Source organism: Oncorhynchus clarkii, chromosome 28, assembly GCF_045791955.1.
Source record: "Oncorhynchus clarkii lewisi isolate Uvic-CL-2024 chromosome 28, UVic_Ocla_1.0, whole genome shotgun sequence".
NCBI classification, from domain to species: Eukaryota; Metazoa; Chordata; class Actinopteri; order Salmoniformes; family Salmonidae; genus Oncorhynchus; species Oncorhynchus clarkii.
The window spans coordinates 28,579,371-28,595,755 of NC_092174.1; the positions used below are offsets into that span (position 1 = coordinate 28,579,371).

At 41.6% G+C, this 16,385-nt stretch overlaps 2 protein-coding genes across 5 annotated transcripts; both read left to right on the forward strand.

Annotated features, from left to right (window-relative positions):
- The first annotated feature begins 51 nt into the window (after positions 1–51).
- Positions 52–11,995, forward strand: LOC139387522 (DNA replication licensing factor mcm4). Of its 3 annotated transcripts, XM_071133806.1 has the most exons (18): positions 52–473; positions 713–1,578; positions 2,168–2,249; positions 2,337–2,492; positions 2,861–3,024; positions 3,150–3,251; positions 3,389–3,484; positions 3,634–3,729; positions 3,990–4,128; positions 5,919–6,139; positions 7,285–7,405; positions 8,455–8,714; positions 9,095–9,460; positions 9,713–9,840; positions 10,314–10,521; positions 10,855–11,083; positions 11,402–11,535; positions 11,691–11,995. In XM_071133806.1, the coding sequence occupies exons 3-18, from the start codon at positions 2,186–2,188 to the stop codon at positions 11,781–11,783; spliced, it is 2,577 nt and encodes an 858-aa protein (XP_070989907.1). In that variant the 5' UTR covers positions 52–473; positions 713–1,578; positions 2,168–2,185; the 3' UTR covers positions 11,784–11,995. The 3 variants fall into 3 exon arrangements, with proteins under 3 accessions (XP_070989907.1, XP_070989909.1, XP_070989908.1); XM_071133808.1 differs by lacking the exon at positions 52–473 and having other exon boundaries at positions 1,491–1,578; positions 2,185–2,249; XM_071133807.1 differs by lacking the exon at positions 52–473 and having other exon boundaries at positions 1,534–1,578; positions 2,143–2,249.
- A 357-nt stretch (positions 11,996–12,352) lies between these two features.
- On the forward strand, positions 12,353–15,558 carry LOC139387525 (ubiquitin-conjugating enzyme E2 variant 2). Of its 2 annotated transcripts, none has more exons than XM_071133814.1 (4): positions 12,353–12,567; positions 13,939–14,108; positions 14,429–14,554; positions 14,708–15,558. In XM_071133814.1, the coding sequence occupies exons 1-4, from the start codon at positions 12,513–12,515 to the stop codon at positions 14,852–14,854; spliced, it is 498 nt and encodes a 165-aa protein (XP_070989915.1). In that variant the 5' UTR covers positions 12,353–12,512; the 3' UTR covers positions 14,855–15,558. The 2 variants fall into 2 exon arrangements, with proteins under 2 accessions (XP_070989915.1, XP_070989916.1); XM_071133815.1 differs by having other exon boundaries at positions 12,394–12,567; positions 13,939–14,087.
- The last annotated feature ends 827 nt before the right edge of the window (positions 15,559–16,385 follow it).

Consider the following 16,385-nt stretch of genomic DNA (forward strand, 5'->3'; position numbering starts at 1 on the left):
AGCCAGAGTTTATAGACCCCTTTGTATTTGCAAACATTGCCGCAAGAGGGCGATGCGGGCAAATTAGTGGCAGAACACGGGGGCGTTCTTATAGAACGCCAGCAAAAAAGCCTCTATTTACATGTTGTTTATGAGTGCATTTCATACTACTTTTGGATTATAATTGGATGTTAAAGGCTCGTATGAATGTCCTGCTTAATATAATGTGTGTGTCATAATCGCAAATCAACTGCATTATGTTAAAAAAACACTTCAACTTCAACCAGTAAAATGGCGCATTGGCTAACTTTTGCTACAGTTTATGCCAATGAGCACAAGCATTCTAGATAACAACTGCTGCATCCAAAATAATTATTTTACTAAAACATTTGGAGATGGCTTTCTTACTGCAGCCAAGAGTCGCGCGTGACGTCAGTGTGTAGTGTACTGAAAAGGGTCTACGGGCATCAATCACCCTTGAGGTCATGCTGATTGTAACCGACGGGTATAAATTTGATATCGGCGCGTTCGGAATCCAATTAGGCTCGAGAATATATAAAAACCTTTCGCCTACGACCAAAAATGAATTATAACATTTTAGGGGTTCTCGCCTCGAGAGGCGATACTTTGGTAAAAGGGGACCCCAAAATTTTCCATACAAAACTTATGGGCTCATATGAAAGAGGAGGTAAAATAAATGATATCTAGGGTCAAAGGTCAAAATTCCAGGTAGTCAAGGTCAGGGTGTTGAGTATTTCTGTCTGTAATAAAAAAAAAATGGGTCGGCCTTGTTTCCAAGTGGGTGGACCTATGCTCTCCCAAACCCACCCGTGGCTGCACCCCTGCCCAGTCATGTGAAATCCATAGATTATGGTCTAATAATTGTATTTCAATTGATTGATTTCCTTATATGAACTGTAACTCATCAAAATCATTGGAATTGTTGCATGTTACATTTATATTTTTATTCAGTATATTTGTAATCACACATTTGGTGTTAAACATTTGCTGTTCAAAATACGCAGTTATCTACGTGAATGAAATTCAATGTCCATGATGACCGTGGAAATTATTATTAATTTATTTTATATATCAGGGAATGCAGTCATTACTAATAAGAGGAATTCTGCATGTTTGATGTGTTCCCACGGATATGCATTCAGTATTTTTACCAGGGTTGATATTCAAAACACATAGACATTTCTAGTGACACATATGCAACCTTCTGGCAAACATTGACACTATGTACCCTGAGTGGAATATATGTAGGGCTAAACGAAATCAGAAGGGGTGATTACCCAGCAATTTTAGGTACACACACAGTTATTGCAGTGAAAAGAATGGGTCTAGTACTGAAAATAAGAATTAAAGGCTACAACAAAAACAATTATTAATGTACTTCATGAAAAATGTTAACAACCGTATTTACTGATCTAAGACATTGACACCTGAACCCCCTCGATGTGCAAGTGCTAATGGTTAGCGCTCAAGTAGTTTTGCTTTGCTATTGGTGCAAAGTTTCCCGGGAATATTACGTGTCAACCACAATTTCGCGCCAAATTCATTGCAGCCGCACGACATAGCTACATCCTACAGAAGGTAAGATTGTAAGATATTTTTATGGTATCAGAAGATAAATTAACGATATGGGTAATTTCGTATTGAATGCTATTAAAGAGAATTCAGATTACGTATATGTGTTTGGGAGTTAAAGTAAAGTCACTCAGTAATCTACTGGGTTTCCTCGGCTAAATTAGTGTCTTGCACGCTGTAAAGTTAGCTAGCTACTGTTTACAGTTGTCTTGAACATGCCAGACATTATGTTATTTAATTCAACATGATTAGGATGATGATGCTTAATTTAGAGGAAGTAGCTAGTTTAGGATTTAGAAAAAAATATTTATTTATAGTTTACAAGTTTTTCGGGAGTTTCTAGTCAATTGTTCAGCTAGCTAGCTAGCTAATGTTGTTAGTTAGCTGGCTAGTGTGCATTGTTTCACTTTCATTGCACATGTCAAAAGGATGCAAGTACCAACAACTAGTATGGCGTTATTATTATCTAACTGTAGCTCAACTCAGCTATGTTACATGCTGGTTGCATAATGTTTTTGTGAAAGTAAATTACGCATGCATGTATTTCACTTTAGTTTTTGACTGTTTTAGCTACTCAACCAGATTTTATATCTAGGACCTGTGATCATTCAGGATGTCTTCACCAACATCAACTCCCGTTGGAAGCAAGCGCAGTAGGGATGACATTCCAGTCACTCGTAAGTTATACAGAAACAGGTTATCTGAGTCATATTTACAGAGTTATGTTGATTTTTGACTTGGATATGTATTTTTTCTGTCTGTAGCCAGCAGTGATGGCCTGGCCTCTCCTCCTTCCCAGCGGCGACGAGGTCAGGACTCATCCAACGGGGATCTGCCAGCCATGCCCACATCTCCAGCTACAGATATTGCCAGCCCTGCAGTCCATGACACCTCTCTGTTCTCCAGCCCACGCCGTTCAGGTAACTGCTTTACCATCATTGACACACAGAATGCTGCAGGATGCTATTTGAGAGCCCTTTTTGCAGTTACAAAAAAATGTTATTTCTGCTGTATTGCCATTTCTGGTACGGAAACACTTCTCCAGGCTTTGACATCTGGACCCTTATCCGCAAAGCGTCTCAGAATAGGAGTGCTGATCTAGGATCAGTTTTATATGGAAAGATCCTAGATCAGCACTCCTACTCTGATATGCTTTGTGGATACGGGCCCAGATAATTTGTGCAACAACTGAAAAAAATAAACTGGAACTGTACTTGAAAGAACTGAGATGCTGACCCTATGATATCACTCTGAATGTCATGTCAATGTCCTATCCTCTTCTCCCCAGTTCTCCCCAGTGAGGTGGACATGAGCTCCCCTCTGATGTACGGGACTCCTAGCTCCAGGGTGGAGGGTACCCCCCGCAGTGGTGTGCGTGGCACCCCAGTCAGACAGCGCCCTGACCTGGGCTCTGCCAGGAAGGCCCCCCAGGTGGACCTCCACACAGAGCTGGTGAGTAGGGAAACTCCTATATGGAGAATTATAGTCAGGAATTCTAGAACTGCTAATGCTACATAGATATAGAATGATACCATTAGCAAATCTCTAACACTTTAGGACATTTTCTACTCCACCAGCCAAGTGCAGATGGTGCAGTAGCCAGTGAGCAGGCAGCGGGACAGAAGCTGGTTATCTGGGGCACTGATGTCAATGTGGGAACTTGCAAGGAGAAGTTTCAGGTATGGAAGTTGTGTGCCTTCATTGGTGTAGAAAAATAAATAATGAAAATGTAATTGATAAAGAAAAGTTTAGTTAAATCTATTTAAATTGATAGAAGCTCGTTTTCTGAATGCTTCTATTGTTAATTTTCCTACAGAGATTCCTGCAGAGGTTCATTGACCCCACTTCTAATGAGGATGAGAATGCTGGTTTGGACCTGAATGAGCCTCTCTACATGCAGAAGCTGGAGGAGGTAGGGTCTCCCGTCTCTGTGACACCAAAACTGTGATCAACCATTTACCTGTAGTTCATCTTGTATTTGGTTTTCTTGAGAAAAGTAATGCAACATTTTGCTTGTCATTTTGCAGTGATGTTCATTTTCTTTTTCTGTTGTCCCTCTAGATCAGTGTGATTGGTGACCCTGTGCTGAATGTCAACTGCAGCCATGTGCAGTCCTTTGATGCAGACCTGTACAGGCAGCTCATCTCCTACCCCCAGGTAAATAAACATGCATACATGTGCCAGATGGTCTTGCACATTAATATTAATGGAGGATAGTGAGCTATGAATGCAAAGTTTAAAACAAATTCCCGTATGACCGTATTAAATCCAATTGTGACAGCATGCACAGGCGGTTTTCATTATTCATCTGCCATTTATTACCATGGTCCTGCCCATAGAGACACAATATGTTTAATGATGTGGGCATACCAATATAAATGGTGATTCATAATGTTTCTCCTAAATCTATATCACAGGAAGTCATACCTACATTTGACATGGCCGTCAATGAGCTGTTCTTCGAGCGTTTCCCAGACTCCATCTTGGAACACCAGATCCAGGTGCGGCCATACAACGCCCTGAAGACCAGGAACATGAGGAGCCTAAACCCTGAAGGTAATAGTCTAGACCAGGGGTCTCCAACCTTTTTTAGTGTGAGAGCTACAAAAAAAAATGTCGAGCTACTGCGTCTTTAAAAAAATAGCTTTCAAATAGGCACATTCTTCTCTGGTGTACAATAGCTGTGTCTGTCAATATAGCTGGTAAAATAATGGTAATAAACAACTTTAAGGGACCCTATCAAATTATATATATATTATTTTCCCTGGTTTGGGATGTTTTCTTCTGTTTTTTTTTTTTTTACTCTTAATATTATTCATTCAATATTATATTAATAGACAAACAACGAAAATGGATGGTCTGAGCATAAACACTGTACATAAGTATTCAGGCCCTTTGCGATGAGACTCGATATTGAGCTCAGGTGCATCAAGTTTCCATTGATCATCCTTGATGTTTCTACAACTTGATTGGAGTCCACCTGTAGTAAATTCAATTGATTGGACATTATTTGGAAAGGCACACACACCTGTCTATATAAGGTCCCACAGTTGACAGTGCATGTCAAAGCAAAAACCAAGCCATGAGGTCGAAGGAATTGTCTGTAGAGCTCCGAGACAGGATTGTGCCGAGGCACAGATCTGGGGACGGGGACCAAAAAATGTCTGCAACATTGAAGGTCCCCAATAACACAGTGGCCTCCATCATTGTTAAATGGAAGAAGTTTAGAACCACCAAGACAGTTTTTAGAGCTGGCCGCCCGGCCAAACTGAGCAATCGGGGAAGAAGGGCCTTGGTCAGGGAGGTGACCAAGAACTCAATGGTCACTCTGACAGAGTTCCTCTGTGGAAATGGGATAACCTTTCAGAAGGACAACCATCTCTGCAGCACTCCACCTATCAGCCCTTTATGGTAGAGTGGCCAGATGGAAGCCACTCCTAAGTAAAAGGCACATGACATGCTGTGGGGATCTTTTTCAGTGGCAGGGACTGGGAGACTAGTCAGATCGAGGGAAAGATGAACGGTGCAAAGTACCGAGAGATTCTTGATTAAAATCTGCGCCAGAGCACTCAGGACCTCAGACTGGGGCGAAGGTTCACCTTCCAACAGGACAACGACCCTTAGCACACAACCAAGACAACGCAGGAGTGGCTTTGGGACAAGTCTCAATGTTTTTGAGTGACCCAGCCAGAGCCTGAACTTGAACCTGATCAAACATCTCTGGCGATACCTGAAAATAGCTGTGCAGTGATGCTCCCCATCCAACCTGACAGAGCTTGAGATGATCTGCAGAGAAGAATGGGAAAAACTCCCCAAATACAGGTGTGCCAAGCTTGTAGCATCATACCCAAGAAGACCCGAGGCTGTAATCTGCAAAAGGTGCTTCAACAAAGTACTGAGTTAAAGGTCTGAAATACTTATGTAAATGTGATATTTCAGTTTTATATTTTTATAAATTTGCCAAAATGTATAAATACCTGGTTTTGCTTTGTCATTATGGGGTATTGTGTGTAGATTGATGAGGAAAAAAAACAATTTATTTAATTTTAGATTAAGGCTGTAACGTAACAATGTGGGGAAAAGATCTAGCTGTTTGGAGACCCCTGGCCTAGGCCATGTCATTTTATGGATGTCTAGCTTCCCTGAACAACTCATGCAGATCTGTTACACAATCATATGAAGAGTGAAACATGTATTTGTTTTCTTTCAATTTCAAGCACTTGATCATGCGTCCTAAAGTGCTAAATGGTTTGCACTTTTGGGACTAAATATCTATTTGAACCCAGGTCTGATGCGTAATGATTGTATTAAAAACTAATCTTGCCTCGCTGTCGCTCTCCTCCCAGACATTGATCAGATGATCACCATCAGCGGCATGGTGATCAGGACCTCCCAGCTGATCCCAGAGATGCAGGAGGCCTTCTTCCAGTGCCAGGTGTGTGCCTTCTCTACCCGTGTGGAGGTGGACCGTGGCCGCATCGCAGAACCTGCAGTGTGCCGCAACTGCAACACCACCCACAGCCTGGCCCTCATCCATAACCGCTCTGCCTTCTCCGACAAACAGATGGTGAGCTATGGGGAGAGGAAGAAGGCACTAGTTGTTTTTTTTATAATCGGACAAGACGCCAATACATGAACTACTGCACCATCTGCAACTAGAGCCGTTCCGTATAGACCTGGTCGATCCAGGGGCCGTGCTGTGTGTGTAGGCTACAGTGAGTGTGAGCAAGTGACACGTGGGAGAGACGACAACCAACCAAGCCGACTCGTGCTACAGTAGACTAATATCTGCCCATAGCTAGGTTATTTATCATCCAATATGATTACGTAGTACCTGTCTTAACTGCATCAAACCAGGAGAAACTAGTTAAGCTAGCTAGGCCAATCAAGGCATGCGTTTTCTCGTCCTACACAATAACAAACCACCCCATTCAAAATATTAAGTAGCAGCCTGCCTGTTAGCCTGTACTTCCTTTTCACTTTGAATTCTGTCATTTTAATTCCATCTTCCATTTATTAGATATCTCATAACTTTTTCAACACAGAGGTAAAATGTACCCCTGCACATTAACACAGTACCAGCACCCCCTGTATATAGCCTTGTTTTTCATTTTTTATTTTAATTTATTTAATAAATATTTTCTTGACTTTCTTGATCTGCATTGTTGTTTAAGGGCTTGTAAGTAAGCATTTCACAGTAAGGTCTACCTGTTGTATTTGGCACATGACATGATTTGTAGCATATTGCCGCTTTGACTTATGATTGTCCAACAACAAGGTACACGCACCACTATTATGAAAAGAGCAACAGCATAAATGTAAATGGTTCACATGCAACAATTTCTCTCTCTACTGCAGCTAAGTTAAAGTTACACATACCCGTGACAATCAGATCCAACCCAGACTGTTGACATTATTTAGAATTCTGGATCCGGACCTGCTCGGATCTCAGGTATTCAGGTGGATCCTTGAAAACCTCCCTCTACCAAGGAGAGGGGATGACTTTATACTGTACGACAGTCTGCTTACTTTCAATGGAAGATATACTTTTCTTTGATGCTGCTGAACAGAACTGATGAGATAATGGTTGTTACCCATTAGAGCTCATCTTCCTGGGTTTGTTCACAAATACAATACTAGTGTATTCCCAGCCACAACTAAAGCAAGAGCGCCTTTATTTCTCACTGATTCATTTTCTCCTCTCTTTTTCAGATCAAAGTTCAGGAGTCTCCTGATGACATGCCTGCTGGGCAGACCCCTCACACCACCATAGTGTACGCTCACAACGACCTGGTCGACAAAGTACAGCCAGGAGACCGCATCAACATCACTGGTGAGCTGTTTGACCCCTAAAAGAAATAGCTGTGAACCGATGGCTGTATAGCTTTGCTGTTGGTGATATGGTCACACAGGCTATGAAGGGCTAAGAGTTTTAACTTTCCATGTGATCTGACCAAGAAAGACTCTGCTCTAGTTAAAGGGGCAATCCGCAATTGCTACACCAATTTTTCTGATTGTAAATTAATTATATATACTTATTGATTTTTGAGGAATATAACTTAAGTGCCTCATGAGCTTAGTTTAACTGCCAGAAACCAAAATATAAGCTTGTTTTACTTCAATCTTTGTATACACTGTAAAACCTCAAAATATGCTTAAAGCTATAAGCTTTAAAGCTTATAGCTTTATAAGCTATAATTTTGATATCTTGGATGGTTACATTTCTCTAAGCCCATCCCTCAGCTTAAAAAAATAAAAACAGAGGTGGGGTGCCTACTTTATTGATTCAACTGCAGATTGCCCCTTTAAAGCCTATAACCATGGGCCTAGTTTTCCTGGTCCTGTCACGTCAGGTAAAAGCTATTGGCCCTAGTCATGCATACTGCTGCTGTGACTTACTGCAGTTTGGTCCTATAGACTCATTTTCTGTCCTTGTCATGAAAAGTTGCGCTCGCAGTTCATCAGAAACCTCTTTGTTTACCCAGCAGTGGATATGATCACATGCAACATAAAATGCAGCTTGTGCAAGTTAAACAAACACGTAATCAAATGGGTATCATCTACAATATTGCAGATGTCATCAGAGGATTGATTACCTAGCAAGCCAGCAAGGCAGGGTAATATATCCCAAATAGAGCTTGATAAAACCAGAATAATAATATACTTGTTGAACATGGCTATAGCCATCAGCCTTGTGTTTTTTTTTTATTTTTTTATGGTGATCACTCACTCAGTTTGTCAAGATTTATGAGACTCCCAACAGTGTTAGCTATCCTTCTGCAGAGCTTTTTGATGTCAGGATGCGAGTACATCACTGTAACGTGACATTGGATGGTAAACAAAAAATGACTATCGTCATTACTAAACTCATCTCCACAACAGGTATCTACAGAGCGGTTCCTTTGCGTGAGAACCCTCGCCAGAGCACAGTGAAGTCGGTGTACAAGACCCACATCGACGTCATCCACTTCCGTAAGACGGACGAGAAGCGCCTTCATGGGCTGGATGAGGATTCAGACCAGAAGCTTTTCACTGAGGAGCGCGTCCAGACACTGAAGGAGCTGGCCGCCAAACCAGACGTGTACGAGCGTCTTTCCTCCGCCCTGGCCCCCAGCATCTACGAACAAGAGGATATCAAGAAGGTCAGTGGGGATGGTTATCAACTATCAGTCAAGGATGAGTTTCCCAGAAGCAACATTGCAGCTCTAAGATCATATTTTCTACATTGCTTGCTGTGGTTATAAGATGTTTGTGCGACAATGCTTTTGGGGAAACTTGCCACAGGACAACTGTCCCATCGATCCCTTCAGATGACCATAGCAGTGTGGCGTCCTCTGCTGCCAGGGATGTGTAACTGCAGTCTTTCATATTAGTGGATTTTGCTTTTATGCAACATCTATGAACAGTACTATAAAGTTTGTCATTCTTTTCCCAGGGCATTTTACTGCAGCAATTGTTTGATTTTTGCCTGCGTTCAGATTTTAATTAAAGTCATGACCAGGACAAACGTTCTCTTCCACAGGGTATTCTTCTCCAGCTGTTCGGGGGCACCCGTAAAGACTTCAGCCAGACAGGCCGTGGTAACTTCCGTGCCGAGGTAAACATCCTGCTCTGTGGAGACCCCGGTACCTCCAAGTCCCAGCTGCTGCAGTATGTGTTCAACCTGGTGCCTCGCGGTCAGTACACGTCTGGGAAGGGCTCCAGTGCTGTGGGCCTCACAGCCTACGTGATGAAGGACCCAGAGACCAAGCAGCTTGTACTGCAGACCGGAGCCCTGGTGCTCAGTGATAACGGGATATGCTGTATTGATGAGTTTGACAAGATGAGCGACAGCACACGCTCTGTGCTGCATGAGGTCATGGAGCAGCAGACTATCTCCATTGCCAAGGTGGGTTTAGAGAAGGACAAAACAAGTTGAGACTGAAGTTTCAGCGCAATGCTCAGGACTAGTCCTAATGACCAGTGCACTTCTGAGAAACGTATAGGCCTCTGTTAAATTTGTGTTTTGAATGTGGTGTTGCTAACAGAATGATTAAAGTTTTACTATTGTAGAAGCATTCTGATTTGTTTCTGTTTTGATAGATTGTTAGTAACGGTGAACGACAGGGTAGTTTCTCACTAAGCTCTTCTCTTTGTGCAGGCTGGAATTATTTGCCAGCTCAATGCTCGCACCTCTGTCCTGGCAGCAGCCAATCCCGTGGAGTCTCAGTGGAACCCCAAGAAGACGACCATCGAGAACATCCAGCTCCCTCACACACTGCTGTCAAGGTAAATATTACCTGATAGCTTAACAGCCCTGAACACTGTTGATATATGGTGCTAATTGTTAATAATATCCTATTTGGGTCGCTTCACTGGCGGCCACTGAACCCCTAACAACTGAGCCTTGTTGACATAGATAAATGTTGCACTCACAATATGCATATAATTTACATTTTAGTAATTTAGCAGATGCTCTTATCCACAGCGACTTACAGGAGCAATTAGGGTTAAGTGGTTTGCTCAAGGGCCCAACAACATACTTTTCACTTAGGCTGCTCAGGGATTCAGGTTTCGGTTACTGGCTCAACACTCTTATGAACTGTTGTAAATAAGGTTGAAGTATGTTAGCTATTAAATATCATTTATATATATATATATATATATATATATATATATATATATATATATATATATATATATATATACATATACACACACACACACACAAACAAATCAAAATGCCATTTTCTTCCCTACAGATTTGATCTGATCTTCCTGATGCTGGATCCTCAAGACGAGGCGTACGACCGTCGCCTGGCTCACCACCTGGTGGCGCTCTACTACCAAAGCGAGGAGCAGATCGAGGAAGAGTTCCTGGACATGGCAGTGCTGAAGGACTACATTGCATATGCTCGCACTTACATCAACCCCAGACTGAACGAAGAAGCCAGCCAGGCACTCATTGAAGTACGATATTTAAATAAAATGCTCCAAATTAAAAGTGGCTGTGATGTAGATGTAACTTCAGGGCCTGACATTAGCACCATGCCACCAGATAAATACGGGTAAAAAAAGTATTCAGTGACTGGCTAGTAAACAAATGTCATCCATCCACTGGCTGCTGGAGATAAATATTTGATTCTGGCCCCGAGTTGTGTGGAAGTGCTGGTTCCAGGTTTATGCCAGACAAAGACCTTCTGGTCAAAACATTGCACTAAAATATCATGCGAGAGCATTCAAAAGTGTAAAAGGGCTTTATAAAGAAATTGGATTGACTGTATGGGTATCTTTCTCTCCCAGGCCTATGTGGACATGAGGAAGATCGGCAGCGGGCGGGGGATGGTGTCTGCCTACCCCAGGCAGCTGGAGTCTCTGATCCGACTGGCCGAGGCCCATGCCAAGGTGCGCTTCTCTGACAAGGTGGAGACGGTCGACGTGGAGGAGGCCAAGAGGCTACACCGCGAGGCCCTCAAGCAGTCTGCTACAGACCCCAGGACTGGCTTCGTAGACATCTCCATTCTCACAACTGGTATGGAAGCCTTTGTCTAAAACGACACTTTTTCCACTAGCACTGGCTGCTGATAAATACTTTAAGGGAACATTGACTTGATACGATTTGTGATGTTGTCTCACCTAGCTATCTTCAGATGAAAGCACTAATTGTAAGTCGCTCTGCTAAATGACTAAAATGTCTGTGTAGTGCTATGACAGCTCTTCAAATTCCTGTCTGCCATGCCATGTTTAATGTTTAGAATTGGTTGACTATGCAAACCCAACCTTAGTCAGTATCTTAAAAAATGTGTATTGTGGAGCAAGTATTAACCTGTCTTGTTTTTACTCAACCCAGGAATGAGTGCCACGGCCCGTAAGCGTAAGGAGGAAGTGGCCCAGGCTCTGAAAAAAATGATCCAGTCCAGGGGAAAGACCCCTGCAATGAAATACCAGCAGCTGTTTGATGACCTCAGAGGACAGTCTGAAGCCGTAAGTAGTACCTACCAGCTCTGCTTTTCCTATTGATGAGAACTAACTATACAGGAAAACCATTAAACTATATTTAGACATGCATTTTAATTGGATGGCAGGCATATCTTCTGAATATGGTGTATATCTGACCCAATTATTTATATTTTTTTCAGGCAATAACGAAGGACATGTTTGAAGAGGCTCTGCGTGCCCTGGCAGATGAAGACTATCTGATCGTCACTGGAAAGACTGTTCGCCTGCTGTAAAGAAATACACGCATCTCCCTTCTTTCCTTGTACAGTCATTGAATTCACATGTATTTCCCTGTAGCAACAGCTTTTTCTCTGTACTGAATACTGGTGTGTAAAGAATGTTTGACCATGATGATGGCTAGCTTTGTATGCTTTGTGATTCCTGGTAGTGCTTGGTGTCTCAGATGTTATTATGGTGCGCAATAAATAAATGCTTTTCTATGTTTGAGGGTTGCTTTTATTATTTTATTTTTTTGATTTGTCTATAATATTTCAATGAACATTGGACCAACAGAGAAGGGTGACTCCGTTTTACTCATGCTAATCAAGGACAAATGCTGATGACAAACATGCCAGTGCTACAATGCACAACTCTGACAAGGTGTGCCATGGTGACCGGTAGTTTACACTTTGGAATACTGTATATTATTTTAAAGACCTTTCTCAGCAGTCGGGTGTTAGTTACCCGGCATAGACCAAAAAGAGCAAGCAAAAACTCCCTAAATTTAGTCTTGAGTGGTCCATCCTCTTCTGGCTGTATCAGCTGAGGTCCTGTGTATATACTCAGCATTATTCTTCAGCTTATTTTGTAGCTGTGTAATGCGCACCTCCTGCTGTTGACCACCTTGTCAGCCACATGCATCTTAAAATATTGTACAGAATCTAGTAGTGTATAGTCGAATACGAGGAAGGAACCGGTGGGAGCGTTTTCTGCAGACACCTAACCTGACACACCCCTCGTTTATGGCACTTTTTGTGTGCTTCTGGATTTGGCTGAAGAAGATGGCGGCCTCCTCAGGTTTGTCTGCTTCACTTTGGGAAATATGTAAAGATGTAAATATTATATAATTGGAGTCATAGAATATAAAAATACTATGTGCTGTTTACGCGAAAACAATGTTTAGAAGATAAACCTGGGGTCTGAAATGCTTGCAGCATGCTAGCCAGCAATCGAGTGGCGGCTAACGGTAGCTAGCTAGACTAGTTAGCAAAATTCAGTGGTGTATTCACTGCTCTGTAACTTAGCCAAGCCAGAATGTTATATGTATATTTTCATTATCTATACAAAGTTGGTCACAAACTGGCATAATTATTTGCTGGGATTAGGATAATTTAGTTAGCCTTCCACCAGTAGCATATATTTACGTTTAGCTAGTACAGTAGTTAGGTAGCTAGCTTGGGTGCTTTGCTAACTTTGGTTATGAAGTTGCAGATTTTTACAATAAGCTCGCTAGTTAGTAGCAAACAGAACTTGCATCATTTTAGAAGAGACCACTGGTTTTCATAATAGTTCGCTAGCTACTCACATGCAGCAAGGAGAGGAAGCTGGTTTAGCGCTCGTGCAACTGTTGTACTAGGTAGCTAACTAGATTTGTATATACTAGCCGTGGGGCGTGAAGTTGCTGCAGTTTATTATGCATGCCAGATCAAAGTTTCGTATTAATTGAAGGAAACGTCATATCACACATTTACTATGCAACCATTTTTATTAATACATTACCTTTCTCAGTTCGCTGTTTGTATTGTGCCTGTAAGAATAAAGGAAGTTGGCCCATGTCAGGTCTGATATTGCGCTGGTGGATTTTGAGGAATCATGACGGCTGCATCCCATAAGTTTCATAGCCAAGCACGAGGGTTCCATATCTCTGGTTCCACCCTGGCATACAGAATGATCCAGAACACAACACCCACTCAAAATCGCACATATGCATCTTTGTATCTCATCATCCCCCCTGGATTCATGTAGGATGAGGTTAGTCCAGGCCATCATCACTAATTATCCAGTGTTCAATAGGCTACATATAGATAAGGGCATGACTGTTAGGATGATCTCTTATTTATGAACTTTCATGGGGTCAGATAGGGAAGATCATCAGTGAATTGTGAATTCATTTTACCATCAGTGTACAGTTGAAATGGTACCCTGCATTGACATCACCCATTAGAAGTAAGTATTCATTCCAGTGACATACAGCACAAGGGATAGTGACAGTTGGTTGCCTGTTTTCAGCCACAAGCAAATAGCAAGTTCTAAGAATTTGTTGCATTTAACTTGCGTGAGCAGTTTGATATGGTATTGTGTGGCATGAACAGTTGAGGGTAGCATGGACAAACCCTCCCCAGGATTGCCTCTTCTAGTTTTTAAAATCTTGTCTTGTTTTTATTTCAGGAGTTAAAGTTCCACGTAATTTTCGCTTGTTGGAAGAGCTTGAAGAGGGTCAGAAAGGTGTTGGAGATGGAACAGTCAGCTGGGGCCTTGAAGATGATGAAGATATGACGCTAACACGGTGGACAGGCATGATCATCGGACCGGCACGAGTAAGTGTGACCGCAGCAGGAGTAAGTAAGAGACATCTGCGCGTCACATGACTGTGTTAGCCAGCTGAGCTAAAGTAACAAAAGTCTCAGGCAAGGTTACACCGCACTCGAGGTTTGATTACCAAACTACCTCTGTAACATAAGCACATCACCGTGCCATTTCCACCAGGAAGTGGAAATGTAATAGTTGTGTGTTCTAAGACCACGCTTTGGCAAAATGTTGTTGTTGAAAATGCTTTAAGAAAAAAAAAAAAAGTAAGTCAAGACAGGCACAGTAATGAGCATAGCTCATCACCATTACCCGGACCAAGCAATGTTTGTTTCTGTGTTTTGTTTTCCAGACTAATTATGAGAACAGGATATACAGTCTGAAAGTGGAATGTGGTCCTAAATATCCTGAATCACCTCCAATTGTTAGATTTGTAACAAAAGTTAGCATGAATGGCATAAATAATTCCAATGGGATGGTAAGTAACATCACATTTACATGTTTTGCCCTTACAAATGAAACAGGTCTAAATATGTATATATAATTATTAATGTACATGTGTTTTTGGTAAACTCAGTGCCTAGTGCTCATCAAAGGATGATCACTAATTTGCCTCTCCTCTCTCTCTCAGGTGGATACACGTAGCATACCAATTCTATCTAAATGGCAAACCTCTTATAGCATTAAAGTTGTTCTTCAAGAGTTAAGGCGTCTAATGATGTCCAAAGAGAATATGAAGCTTCCACAACCACCAGAAGGACAAACCTACAGTAATTAACTGTTGTTTACTTTTGACCCCTATTGTCTTAAACCGTATTCTCCTTGAAGTGATTGTGTAGGCCATCACAATCGTGATGATTCTCACTCCACTATTTTAAGAATTTAGACTGAGCAAGATTGGACATTCCTTTTAGTTAGCCTATGGTCATTCTAGAACTTCCCACTGCGAGTGAAATTACATTTTTAAGACCACAAGTGTACACAGTTATTTCTCTTCTATTGAAGTTAGTGTGACCATTCACTTTATGATTGTGAGATGTATCAAGTTGGCTTTACAAGAGAAGAATGGCACCAAGTGTATACCCAAGTCAAACAATTTATGTTTCGAATGGCAGGTGATTAAATAAATAATTGAAATGTGTGTATGATGGCATGCTTTAACAAATAAATAGTTGACCAAAAGCTACATTTAAATTGTAATTTAGTCAAATGTAGGAGGTATGTTGACATATCATGCAGATGAAGATTAAAATATGGCTTTAGGCCAGAAGTAGTGTCACAAGTTTTGAAGGATTTAAAAAAGTATATCTGTATTTGACACGATTCCAATAATGTTTCTGTTCTGCAGCTCTTTGAATTGTAACGTATGTTCAAGCCTGTTCTGTTCTGAAAAAAATACCCCATGTATTTAACTTCTAGAGAAAATTACAAGTTTATGACATTGCGATTTCTCTGACATTAAAATCACTGTCTTGAGAAATACTGTATGTTGCAAACTGGATTCCTTTTTACTCAATCTATAATGAAATATCTGTGGAAGATGAAGATTATACAGCAGCAGTTACAGTGGGGCAAAAAAGTATTTAGTCAGCCACCAATTGTGCAAGTTCTCCCACTTAAAAAGATGAGAGAGGCCTGTAATTTTCATCATAGGTACACTTCAACTATGACAGACAAAATGAGGGGAAAAAAATCTAGAAAATCACATTGTAGGATTTTTAATTCATTTATTTGCAAATTATGGTGGAAAATAAGTTTTTGGTCAATAACAAAAGTTTATCTCAATACTTTGTTATATACCCTTTGTTGGCAATGACAGAGGTCAAACGTTTTCTGTAAGTCTTCACAAGGTTTTCACACACTGTTGCTGGTATTTTGGCCCATTCCTCCATGCAGATCTCCTCTAGAGAAGTGATGTTTTGGGGCTGTTGCTGGGCAACACAGACTTTCAACTCCCTCCAAAGATTTTCTATGAGGTTGAGATCTGGAGACTGGCTAGGCCACTCCAGGACCTTGAAATGCTTCTTACCTACTGTGAAGCATGGGGGTGGAAACATCATGCTTTGGGGCTGTTTTTCTGCAAAGGGACCAGGACGACTGATCCGTGTAAAGGAAAGAATGAATGGGGCCATGTATGGTGAGATTTTGAGGGAAAACCTCCTTCCATCAGCAAGGGCATTGAAGATGAAACGTGGCTGGGTCTTTCAGCATGACAATGATCCCAAACACACCGCCCGGGCAACAAAAGAGTGGCTTCATAAGAAGCATTTCAAGGTCCTGGAGTGGCCTAGCCAGTCTCCAGATCTCAA